General features: G+C 44.9%; 1 protein-coding gene across 1 annotated transcript; it reads right to left on the reverse strand.

Moving 5' to 3' along the window:
* Nucleotides 1-2271: 2271 nt before the first annotated feature.
* On the reverse strand, nt 2272-10369 carry LOC118992776 (C-C motif chemokine 26-like). Its single transcript, XM_037054730.1, has 4 exons — nt 10264-10369; nt 5542-5765; nt 5340-5454; nt 2272-2493 (listed from the first exon to the last, which is right to left on the reverse strand). Exons 2-4 carry the CDS (start codon nt 5612-5614, stop codon nt 2397-2399), a joined length of 285 nt encoding a protein of 94 aa, XP_036910625.1. The 5' UTR covers nt 5615-5765; nt 10264-10369; the 3' UTR covers nt 2272-2396.
* Between the last annotated feature and the right edge of the window lie 2411 nt (nt 10370-12780).

Raw genomic sequence — 12780 nt, forward strand, 5'->3', positions numbered from 1 at the left:
TCTCCCTCAAATCAATAAAGAAAAAAGAAGAAAAAAATTATCACATTATGGAACAGATGGGCTAGAAATAGCCACACACAAGAACTGATGTGCCAATCTATTCAATGGAGAAAGAATAGTCATTTTTTAAAGACTTTACTTATTTCTTTTTAGAGAGAAGTGAGGGAAGGAGAAAGAGAGGGAGAGAAACATTGATGTGTGAGAGAAACATTAACTGGTTGTCTCTTGCACGCACCCAGCTGGGGACCTGGTCCGTAACCCAGGCAAGTGCCCTGACCAGGAAGTGAACCAGCGACCTTTCAGTTGGTAGGCTGGCACTCAGTCCACTCAGCCACACCAGCCAGGGCAAGACCAGTTATTTTAATAAATGGGGCTGGAGCAATTGAGTACCCACAGGTAAATAAACCAACCATCCAACCTTGATTTAAACCTCATACCTACACAAAAATGAACCCAAAATGCACTCTAGATTTAAATATGAATGGAAAACTATAAAACTTTAAGGAGAAACATAGAAAAAATCTCTGGGACCTATGGTTTGGTGAAGGGTTCTTAGGGATGACACCAAAAACATGATTCATAAAAAGAGAAAATTAATAAATTAGACTTCATCAAAATTCAACCTTGTGGTCTGTAAGGGACCCCACTAAGAAAATGAAAAGACAAACTACAGACAGGGAAAGAATATTTTCAAACCACATATTGATAAAGGACTCATAGCAAAATTCAACAGTGAAAACAAGCAATCTAATTAGAAAATGATCAAAAACACTAGAAACATTTCATCAAAGAGGATATAAGCAACAAATAAGTACATGCAAGGATATTCCATATCGCTAGCCAGTAGGGAAGTGGAAACTATGACCATGATGATTCATCACTATTAGAACAGTTACAATAAAGAATAACGACAATCCCAATGCTAACAAGGATGCCCAGAAACTGGATCATACATCGTTGGCTGGAATGTACATGACACTGCCCATCAGTGAACGACAATGAACTGATATGCACAACAGCTTGGATACACTGAGTGAACTTAAGAAAGCCAGACTCCCCCAAGATGGCATAGCTCAGTGGACTGACTGAGCATGGGCCGCGAACCAAAGTGTCACTGGTTCGATTCCCAGTCGGGGCACATGCCTGGGTTGCAGGCCAAGTCCCCACTTGGGGGCACAAAAGAGGCAACCACACATTGATGTTTCTCTCCTTCCCTTCCTCTCTCTCTAAATATAAATAAAAAATTTTAAAGAAGCCAGACTCAAAAGTTCAAGTTACGTGATTCCATTTATATAACATTCTGGAAATGACACAGTTATAGAGAAGGAAGACCGAGTAATGGTTGCCAGAGGTTAATAATGGTGGGGAGGTGAGGAGTGACTTTAAAAGGGATACTGCTAGGACATCTCTGTGGTGAGGGAATACTTCCATACCATGTTTGGGATGAAGTCTACATGAATAAAATGACAGAACTATACAAACACTATACCCATATCAATTTCTTGGGTCTCAAATTTTATTATAATTATGTAAGATATAACTCTTGGGGTAAACTGGGTAAAACATATACCCAAAATCACTGAATTATTTTTGCAACTTCTTGTGAATCTATAGATATTTTTTAAAAAAATTTATTTAGGCTGCCCTGGCTGGTGTGGCTTAGTGGATTGAGTGTTGGCCTGTAAACCAAAGGGTCACCAGTTGGATTTTCAGTCAGGGCACATGCCTGGGTTGCAGGCCAGGTCCCCAGTAGGGGACACATGAAAGGCAACCACACATTGATGTTTCTCTCCCACTCTTTCTCCTTCCCTCTCCTCTCACTAAAAATAAGTAAGTAAGTAAGTAAGTAAGTAAATAAATAAATAAATAGAATCTTCAAAAGTTTTTCTTTAGGTTATATAGATATAGGCATTCTAGGGTTGGTAGGTAGATAATATTCATGTTTCATTAATTTAAAAAAACCTAAAGACAAATATGAAGGCATTTCATTTACCCAACACTAACAGGCTACGAGGCGTTACACAGAATTTTCCAAGTAACATAAACTTACCTGTCCAAATGATGTTCAAACATTTGATGGGCATTTAGCCAAAATGTATTAAAATTGTCCATAAGATTTTTTTGCACAAAAACATAAAGGCAGAATTCAACACCAGGGTTGGTTTGGGGAGTAGGGCCCTACCAGGAAGTCGGCTGTAAATATAGACTCAATTTCTTTTCTTTGAAGAAAATCAGATTTATAGAATAAGAATGAGCAAGTCAAATCTTTATCAAAACAAAAAAATAACCTTTATTAAACAAAACTCTGGTGGAAAACACCTCTTCATCTCCAGCAGGCCCACGGAGGACCAGGCCAAGAGCAGGGTCCGGGTGTCCTTGGACTAAAAGCTCAGCAGTCACAACCACTGTTGAGCCTTCAGTAAAGAGATGTATTTTTGCACCCACTTTTCCTCCAGTTCTGCACAGACTTTCAGGCCTTTTTTGGTAGTGAATCTGTGGGAGAGAGGCGCTGACAGTCAGTGATGAGAAGGGATGGGCCAGCCGCCTGCCTCCAGTTCTAGCCTCGCCAGGCCTCTGTCACCCTGTCTCTGCTCCCTTTTCTGGCCCTGGCCCTCCCTCCTCTCCCACACACACTCTCTGCTGGAAACCACGCTTCCTGGCCCGCCTCCCAGTGAAGCATTTTCCAACGGCTCTAGTCAAAGCATGTAACCTGTACCCTGCCTCTTAACTGCTTTATTTTAATCTATCAACTTTATTGGGATAAAATTCACAGACAATGCAGTTCACCCATTTAAGGGGTAAAATGATCATTCAATGGTTTTTAGCACGTCCAGGCATGACACAACCATCACCACTACAATTTTAAAACATCTGCATCACCCAACAAAAGAAATTTATATGGCTTATGCTACTTCATTCTTTTTATGTTTTAGCTGAGAGAGAGAGAGAAAGGAAGAAAGGGAGAAAAAAATATCGATTTGTTGGACCACTTATTTATGCACTCATTGGCTGAATTTTGCATGTGCCCTGACTGGGAATCAAACCTGCAATTGGAATCAAACCTGCAACCTTGGCATATCAGGAGGATGCTCTAACCAACTGAGCTACCCGGTCAGGGCTGCCATTTAATTCTTAATCATATTATCATAGGTTGTTTGCCACGACTCCTGCATTCCTTATATATGATTCCTGATTCCTGCTGTGATCTCATTAAGAAGGGGGGTTGTGGTTAATGCCCCTGAATCTCCTCCAGCCTCCCTGAGAGTACTCAGCCATGAAGAGAGCCTAGACCCAGTCGTTCCAGCCTGGAGTACCTTGCAGAGCCCAACAGAGTTTATAGGGCTCGCAGGAAGGCTCCAGTACATGCAGGGGAAAAGAGCCAGGAGAATGAGAAAATAAGACAGAGGAAGTGTTTTCTGGGTGTATGAAAGCATGCTATTACTACTACTGAGAGATGGGGGTCTCTGTCATCACCTCTTGAATTTAGGCCAGGCTTAGGGACTGGTCAACCAACAGAGTGTGGCAGACGTGACACTATGTGCCTTCATAGGCTAAGTCAGAAAAGATGGTGGAGCTTCTTGGCTTACTGGATTATTAAGCTGGAGCCTTGAACCACCTTGTATGAGTCCTGCCAGACAGGTCACCGGACTGTGAGAAAGCCTAAACTAGCCGAACAGAGAGATCACACAGAGAGAGACATGCCACCAGCTCCAGCTGCCCCATCTCCAGCACCATCTGACTTCAATGCCCTGGAAACTCAGACCCACAAAAACCATAAGAGATGAGAAACAGGTCATTGTTGCATGAGGCCCGCAAGTACTGGGGCAGTTCATTAAGCAACTGTAGACAACTGAGATAAGCCTCCCATCTTCTTTTTACAAACGCGGAAAATTGACTTGCCCAAGGTCACACACACAGCTTGCACTTGGAAGTGGCAGAGCCAATGCTTCGAGCCCAGTCCAGGGCTCTTTGCCAGCTGTCAGTTGAGTGTTGAGGACTCTAAAGCTCCAGAAAGCCAATCGAGACACAAAGAAGGTCCATTCCAGGACATCCTAGGAGTGTCCTAGGAGGAGTGACCTTCTGCTCCCTGTGAACTTGCACTTAAAAATGTTTTTGTTGAATGCTGGTAACTTGGACTGTCACCCTGCCCATGCATGTGGCAGCAACATGGCCAAATTCTGCCACTTGACAGAACTTTTGTCGAACATTCCCTGTGTGTAGGCACAGTACTACGTGCCGTGTGTGCATTATCTCACGTAGTCCTGCCAGAGGCTCTGTGAGGCGTCGGTCCCCTCTCCTGCTACCAATGAGCCTGGCCTGGCCTGGCTCCTGTTTACCTGCCTGCCTTGTCAGAGACACGTTCATCCTCCTCCCATTCACCTGCGGCTCCCCTGCTCCTTCCTGCCCCCTTGACCTGGGCCACTCTCACTGGTCTTGAGGGTCTCAGTGTAAATATCACTTCCTCAGGGGGACCTCCTGACACTGAGCAAGGTCCTCCTGCAGCTATGAGGAGGGGTGGCAGAATATGCCACCCCCAAATATACCACTTTGGCATAAAGATTATTTTTAGCTAAAGGCACTTAAAAAAAAACCAGGCGCAAGAAGGGCTCTCTGACCCTTTCCTTTCTGCCTGGAAACCGGAGATAAAACTCTCATGGAAAAAAATGTCCACTGTACCAGGAGGAAAGAAACATTTTTGTTATCAGAGATAGGGAGTCAGGCCAAGGCAATTCTGTAGAAACAGACCTTGTCAAAATAACTCATCATCCTCCAGGCACCCCCCCCCCCAACGTTTTGGATACTTTTCTACAATTGCTTCTCTTTGTTCAACTTAGTATAAATGCATTTAGGTTTTGCCACTTTTTTTTGATTGGGGAGCAGTCTTCATTCTCCTATGAGGGCTCCCATGTACGTGTAAAAATCTGTATGCTTTTCTCCTGTTTATCTGTCTGTGTCAATTAAATTTTCAGGCCCAGCCTATGACAAGCTCCCTCCTGCTCTCCTTCCTGCTCTCCCTTTCAAGCGCCCACCACAACTGTGATGATCTATTCTGTGCAAATGCCTTTTAATGACCCCTTTCTTATGCTAGATGTAAGGTCTATAAGGGCTGTCTGATTTTCTCTTTTAAACTCAGCACTTAGCATAGCCTGGAACACGGTATGGAAGTTAGGAAACCAAAGCTCAGAGTCATATTTGTTACATTTGTCAGAGGCAGGGTGATAAACCAAGTTACCAGGTTTCCACCCTGAAGCTCATCTTGGTACTGTAGGGGACTGCCTTCTACCCACCCAATTACATGGCTGACAGGGACCCTAAAAGCCCAAATGAGAAATACTCACATCACAGCTTGCTGGGGACAGCTGCTCCTAGTGAATTCATAGCTTCGCACGAATTTCCAGGGAAGGGGCTTTGAGCTGAATTGTAAGCAGCAGTACCTGGCCACATCACTGCCACCTAAAAAACAGGGAGAGGAAGGAGATTGGAGACACCCCTTTGTTTCTACTCCAAGTCATCCCAGGAAGGGAGTTGGCAGCTACATACGTGTGGCAGTTCCAAGGTGGACACTCAGGATGAAAAGTAGGAGTGCAAGGGAAGCCTCGGGGAAGCTCTTCATGGTGCTCCAAGCTGAGCCCTTCACAGCTTTCTCCTAGATTCCTCTTGTCTAAACAGACCCCCTTTTATAGGACTCAGCAGTCCCTGAAGATGATTCCAGATAATCTTGTGGTTAAGAATTTGACACCACTGTAAATGAGGAAGCTGATGCCCTTAAGAAGGAGATTAAAAAGTAAGACAATGTAATCTAGAGGAAGGGGAGGAGCCAGCATACAATTGAGTCTTTTGACCCAGTGTTATGTTACCAGTACATTGTTTGAAAGCAAAAGCAAAGAAAATGAAAGAATAATTCCAGTGAACTGGCCTAACTTCCTTTACAACAAAATTAGTTGTTCCAGATAAATTTCTGGCTCTAGGGCTAAAGCTTTCTTTGCTTTATCAACGTTGCTTATCTCTTGGTGAGGTCTGGGCAGTCTCAGGACATGTATATAGGGCAGCCTGACCATGACAATGGACATCCAAGAACAAGGCTCTGGGCATATGTGGGCTGTGTTCTTAGTGTCATATATCACCCCCCCATGGAGTGCTCGAGCTGCTTGGGGGCACCCAGAACTATCTCATCTGGTTTAGAGGACCAAAAGCCTGATAGGACACTACAATTGCCTAGAGTATGAAAGATAGACATCTTCCCAGCCCCTACTTTGCACCTCCTGAGTCAGGCTCTTAGGTGAAGGGTCTGGGGAGTGGAGGGTACAGGAATCTATATTTTAACCAGGCTTGGCTGAGACTTCCTGCCAAGATGGAGGCATAGGTAGATACACTGTGCCTCCTTGCACAATCAAAAGAAGGACAACAACAAATTGAAAAACAAAAAATAACTACAACTGTCAGAAAAATCAAACTGTATGGAAGTCCAACAGCCAAGGAGTTAGAGAAGAAACATTCATCCAGACTGGCAGGCAGGGCGGAGTGATCCAGGGTAGAGAGGACGCAGAGCAGGGTGGCGACTGGAGGACTGGGAGCAAACGTGCTCCCATGTTTGTGTGCAGACAAACCTGGAGGGACAGCTGAGAAGTGAGACTGACCAGGCCATCCAGGGTCCCAGCGAGGGTAAATAAAGCTTCAAAACCTCTGGCTATAAAAATCAGTGGGGGTCATGGCAGCAGGAGAAACTCCCAGCCTCTCAGAAAAGTTTGTTGGAGAGACCCATAGAGTCCTACAAGGTACACAAACCCACTCACCCAGGAACCAGCATCTGAAAGAACACAATCTGCTTGTGGGTACTGGGGGAAGTAACTGAACGCTGCGGAGATCTAAGCCAGAAGCACTGTTTTCTCTTGGACCCCTCCCCTATACACAGCAGCACAACACAGCTAAGAAGGTTGCCCCACCCTGAAAATTCCTAAGGCTCTGCCCCTTGCAATGTAGCAGGTGTGCTGAGACCAAAAAAAAAAATGAAAGAACAGATCAAAGCTCCAAAAACAGAACTGAGCAATGAAGAGATAGCCAACCAATTAGATGCAGAGTTCAAAACACTGGTAATCAGGATGCTCACAGAAACAAATGGTTGAGTATGGTCACAAAAGGGAGGAAAAAGTGAAGGCTATGCAAAGGGGAATGAAGAAAAATATATAGGGAACCAACAGTGAAGGGAAGGAAACCAGGACTCAAATCAGTAACTTGGGACAAAAGGAAGAAATAAACATCCAACCAAAACAGAATGAAGAAACAAAAATTCAAAAGAATGAGGAGAAGCCGAGGAACCTCTGGGACAACTTTAAGTGTTCCAACATCCAAATCATAGGGGTGCCAGAGGAGAAGAGCAAGAGAAAGTAATTGAAAACTTATTTGAACAAATAATGTAGAAGAACTTCCCCAATCTGGCAAAGGAAATAGACTTTCAGGAAGTCCAGGAATCTCAGAGAGTCCCAAAGAAGTTGGGTCCAAGGAGAAACACACCAAGGCACATCATAATTAAGTTACCCAAGATTAAAGATAAGGAGAAAATCTTAAAACAGCAAGAGAAAAGGAGAGAGTTACCTACAAAAGAGTTCCCATAAGACTATCAGCTGATTTCTCAAAAGAAACCTGCAGGCAAGAAGGGGCTGGAAAGAAGTATTTAAGTCATGAAAGGCAAGGACCTACATCAAGATTGCTCTATCCAGCAAAGCTATCATTTAGAATGGAAGAACAGATAAAGTGCTTCCCAGATTAGGTCAAGTTAAAGGAGTTTATCATCACCAAGCCCTTATTATATGAAATAAGGGACTTATCTAAGAAGAAGACGATCAAAATTATGAATAGTTAAATGACAACAAACTCACACCTATCAACAACTGAACCTGAAAAAAAGGGAAGAAAAACAAACCAAGCAAACAACTAGAACAGGAGCAGAATTTCATAAATGGAGATCACATGGCGGGTTATCAGTGGGGAGGGGAAGAATGGGGGAAAAGGTACAGGGAATAAGAAGCATAAATAGTAGGTACAAAATAGACAGGGGGAGGTTAAGAATAGTATAGGAAATGCTGAAGCCAAAGAACTTATATATACAACCTGTGGACATGAACTAAGGGTGTGGTGAATGCTGGTGGGAGGGGTGCAGGGCAGAGGTGGATAAAGGGGAGAAAAAAATTGAGACAACTGTAGGAGCATAATCACAATATATTAAAAGACATATTTGGGTAAAATGAGGAAAGTGAGTTTTTTGGTTTTTTTTTAATATTTTATTTATTTATCTTTTAGAGGGGAAGGGGAGGAGACAGGAAGAGAAACATCAATATATGGTTGCTTCTCGTATATCCCTTGCTGGGAACTGGCCCCTGCCGGGAACTGGCCTGCAACCCAGGCATGTGCCCTGACTGGGAATCGAACCGCGATCATCTAGTTCACAGGCCCGCGCTCAATCCACTGAGCTACACCAGCCAGGGCTGAGGAAAGTGAGTTTTAAAAAGGGGCAGCTTGACTTTGCCAGAAGAGTCTCAGGAAGGGGTAGATGGGGTTTTTAGATTCTTGTTTCATGACTGCGCTCAGTTATTCCTACCCCTGATATGACCCTGTGTAAGAGGGTGCAGCCAGGGGCTCCCAAAAGAAGGATTTGTAATGGGGTCCAGAACTCAGGGTGTCCAGGAAACATTAAAAATATGGGGTGTCCTCACCCCCACAAGTCTGAGCTGAGGAGCAGCATACAGGGAGCAGGGCCATTCAGAGCTGTTTTGTACAGCAACAGTTTTGCAGCTAACCTCTGGTGTGGTCATTTAACATATCTATAACTTTGAACGGGTGTCATAGATATGTTAAATAGCTGTAGCCATGCTTTGAGCTAGGGGGGTGGAAGTGGCTTCCACCCAAGATGTAACTGGGAGGCAACTCCCCCTGGTTACAGCACCTGCGTGAGAGCTTGGAGATGACTGGCTTCATGCCACAGTGCCACACCTGCCCAGCCTCTGTGGCAGCCCAGTAAAGCTGGAAGGATATGGGAGTGCTGGAAAGTGTAGCTGAATGTGGGAGGAGTCGGAAATGGTGCTGCAGAGGAAGACTGGCGTGGGGATTTAAACCCAGATGGGGCAGCCACTGAAGAGAGTCACGTGCTTTTGGCAGAGTGGGGGCCCCCCCGCAGCCTTGGTGAAGGAGAGCCACGCAGCCATGGGAAGATCACCAGGTGGCTTTAGCAGAGAACCGCCACTGGGCTTTGGCAGAGAACCAGCCAGGGCTGAGGAAAGTGAGTTTTAAAAAGGTTCTGGTTCTGACAGAGTGGCAACGCCCCCCTCACCCCACCCCCACCAGCAGCTTTGATGGGGGACCCCATGGCATTGGTGAGAGTGAGGACCCCATGGCTTTGGGGTGATCCCTTTGGCCATGTGGCTTAGGAAGCAGGAGAGACTTTGCCTGAAAGACAAAGGAGAAAGGACTTTTACCAATTGGCCATGAGAAGGTGCCACATGACTTCGGATAATTGGAGATTCTGGCTACACAGCTGATGGTACCGGGAACTGAGGGAGGCCTACCAGCCAAGCACGGATTACTGGGAAGAACCAGGGGCTGCCTGAGCCGTGGACTTCTATTTCTTTTCCTGAGATATGGTACCCCCAACCGGGCAAAGCGAGGAAGGAAAGACTGTATGTGTTTGTGGCTGTTTTAAGGGACTTTGGAATTTTGATGAAGACATTAAATCATTACTCTTAAGTCTATATAAGTTGAATAAATAATTTCTTTTCTTTTCACCAATCTCTAACATGGTGAGCCATAATTCTCTGGTGAGGGATAAAGTGAACCTAGTACAGGAGGACTCCAGGGGAAGGGGGGATCCATTTGGTAACATTGTGGGACCCCCTTCCTTGGCGGCCAATCAGGGAAAGCCATGGGAGACCACATGTGCAGTAGCTTTAAAGTAATACAACTACTTGCACATGTGCAGTGAAAGTCCGCCAAAACTAGCCAGGAGGGATCCGCCCTATAAGAATGGAGTCCCTCCAGCCCATGAGGTCGATCTCTGCTTGGAGTTGGCCTGCTCCCATGTTCCCTGCTATAAACTCTGGGTGTTCGGTTCAATTCTTTGTCCCGATCACCAAAAACCTGGTTATCTGTGCCCACCTGTGACACCTGTACTTACAAAGTTTTAATTTAAGCCCTGGCTGGTGTGGCTGAGTGGCTGGGGTGTCATTCTGTAACCAAAGAGTCCCAGATTCGATTCCCTGTCAGGGCACATACCTGGGTTGCAGGTCCATTCTTGGTCTGGGCACAAATAATCCTGGGTTCAGGCATGTGCGGGAGGCAACCAATGGATATTTCCCTTGCATTCATGTTTCTCTCTCCCCCTTCCTCTCTCTCTAAAAGCAATGAAAAAGCAAAATGAAATTTGAATTTAAGGTTAAAAAAAAAGGCCACAGTCATCCTGTACCATAGGCTTATTTCAAGCTAGCTGGAACGTTTAAACGCCTTCCCTGAGAGCATTAACTACTCTTGAGCACAGGGAACTCACTGTTGAACTCGGCTCAACCTAGGACAGCTCTGACAATGTGTCACAAAGCTCTCAAGTTTTTTAAGATTTAGCTGATGCCTTGGCTGATGTGGCTCAGTGGATTGAGCACCTGCCCGTGAAACAAAGGGTTGCTGGTTCTATTCCCAGTCAGAGCACATGCCCGGGTTGCAAGCCAGGTCCCCAGGGAGGGACATGCAAGAGGCAACCACACACTGATGTTTTTCTCTTTCCCCTCTTACTAAAAATAATAAAATCTTTTAAGAAAATTTAGCTGAAATCTATATTCCCATTACTTTTACTTATTGACCCAATTCTATACCCCCCCCAAAAAGCCTAATTTCTATTCCCTTTTTCTTGGTAGATTTCAGAAGATTTGTAGACTATTGTTTCAGTTTGGGTTTTCCTAGAACAGGCCATGAAAGAAGGATTCTGATGTAAGAAATTCATGAGAGACTTTCTGAGTGGAGCCGTGTGGCTTTCCAGTGGCTTTCTGAGTGGTCCAAGAAATGGGAGCATCTTCTGTGATAATATTTGGTCTTTTATCCTCAGCTTGTGAAATAGCACCAAAGCAATGAAAGTGAGAGCAGCATCTTGTTATTCATAATGAGCCCCTTTCGGCCACACCTTTTAACTTTTATTTTTAATTTTTATTTTTTTGAATTTATATTTATTGATTGATTTTATTTTTTAATTTATTTATTTTTAGAGAGGAAGAAAGAGAGGGAGAGAAACATCAATGTGTGGCTGCCTCCCATGTGCCCCCCACTGGGGACCTGGCCCGCAACCCAGGCATGTGTTCTGACTGGGAACTGAATCAGCGACCCTTTTGGTTCACAGGCAGGTGCTCAACCCACTGAGCCATGCCAGCCAGGGCCTTTTTTTTTCAACCACACCCTTTATTTTAATCATGTAATTTATGGAAAGCCCCTAGGTGACCAAAGGATGAGGACTGGTTGCCAGGGGAAACAACTCTGTGATTATAAGGTTGGAATTTTCAGCCCACTCCCTAATCTGCAGAAAAGGGAAAGGAGCTGGAAGTTAAATTAATCCCTAGTGGCCAATGATTTAATCAGTCCTGCCTACATAGTAAAGCCTCCACAAAAAATCCCCAAAGAACACAGTTCAGAGAATTTCTAGGCTGGTGAACAGTGAGGAGCTGTTGGGAGGGTGGGAAGCCCAGAGAGAGAGGGCGTGGATGGGAGCTCGGCCCCCTCCCCCATCCCTTGCTCTGCACATCTCTTCCACCCGTCGGTGCCTGAGTCATGTCCTTTATAAGAAACTGCTGTCTAAGCACAGCTCCCGCCCCCTGAAGTGACGATGGCTGACTTTCTGAGTGGGCTTTTTCCAATGTCCCCTTGAGTGTTTGGGTCTTTCTTTGACTTTCTACAGTGACTTTAAGTAGTGGGTGGCAAGGCAGTGGGGCTGAGACCCCTGGTGCACGCCACCACCGACCCCCGAGAGTGTTATCACCCTTTGGCAGCCCTGTCCCCCTTTCCTGGACACTCCTTCCAAAAGCACCTGGCTCCCGGACTATAAATGAACTGCCTGGTCTGACCTTCCCTGGGGCTGCCCCTCCTGCATCCCCCTCTCCGAGGAGGAGCCTGGCTTAGGGCTGGGCCTTGGATTTATCCATCCCTCCTAGTTAACACCCCTTTTTATTTATTTGTTTTCTCCATGTGTGTTATTTCCTAGTTTATTTACCCCCTTTCCCCCCTTTTTAAAATTAAAGAGCAAAGCTTTTTTTGTAGCTTTGTAATGTAAAAAACTGAAAAAAAGTACTGAAGAAATTTGGGGGGAATTTTTTACTTTTTTCCTTTGTAAATACTGGCCTTTTTAAAGCTTTATTGTGGTTGTTAATTTGAAGTAATAAAGTAGAAGAGGATAAAGTAAAAAAAAGAAACTAGTGTCTACTAAGTAACTCTAGTTTTCCTGAGTTCTCTGAGTCACTCTAGCAATTTACTGATCCTGGGGAAGGGGTCCTGGGAACCTCTGATCCACAACAGGTTGGTCAGAAGCACAGGTGACAGCCTGGACTTGCAATTGGCATCTGAAGTTGGGGCAGCCTTGAGGGACTGAGCCCTCTGCCTGAGGCAAGGGTGTCAAACTCATGTTCACTGGGGGCCACATCAGCTTTGTGGTTGCCTTCAAAGGGCCAAAATAATTTTAGAACTGTATAAATGTAACTACTTCTTAACCGTTAAGGAGTTGAAATTATATTCAGCCCTTTGAAGGCAACTGCAAGGCTG

This window comes from Sturnira hondurensis, unplaced genomic scaffold, assembly GCF_014824575.4.
Source record: "Sturnira hondurensis isolate 20B ecotype Veracruz unplaced genomic scaffold, ASM1482457v3 Scaffold0008380, whole genome shotgun sequence".
In the NCBI taxonomy this organism is placed as follows: Eukaryota; Metazoa; Chordata; class Mammalia; order Chiroptera; family Phyllostomidae; genus Sturnira; species Sturnira hondurensis.

Coding starts and splice junctions, on each gene's coding strand:
- LOC118992776 (XM_037054730.1), bottom strand. CDS start 5,614: ATGAAGAGCTTCCCCGAGGCTTCCCTTGCACTCCTACTTTTCATCCTG. Junction 5,455..5,541: donor CCACCTTGGAACTGCCACAC/GTATGTAGCTGC, acceptor CCTGTTTTTTAG/GTGGCAGTGATGTGGCCAGG. Junction 2,494..5,339: donor TGTCCCCAGCAAGCTGTGAT/GTGAGTATTTCT, acceptor TCTCTCCCACAG/ATTCACTACCAAAAAAGGCC.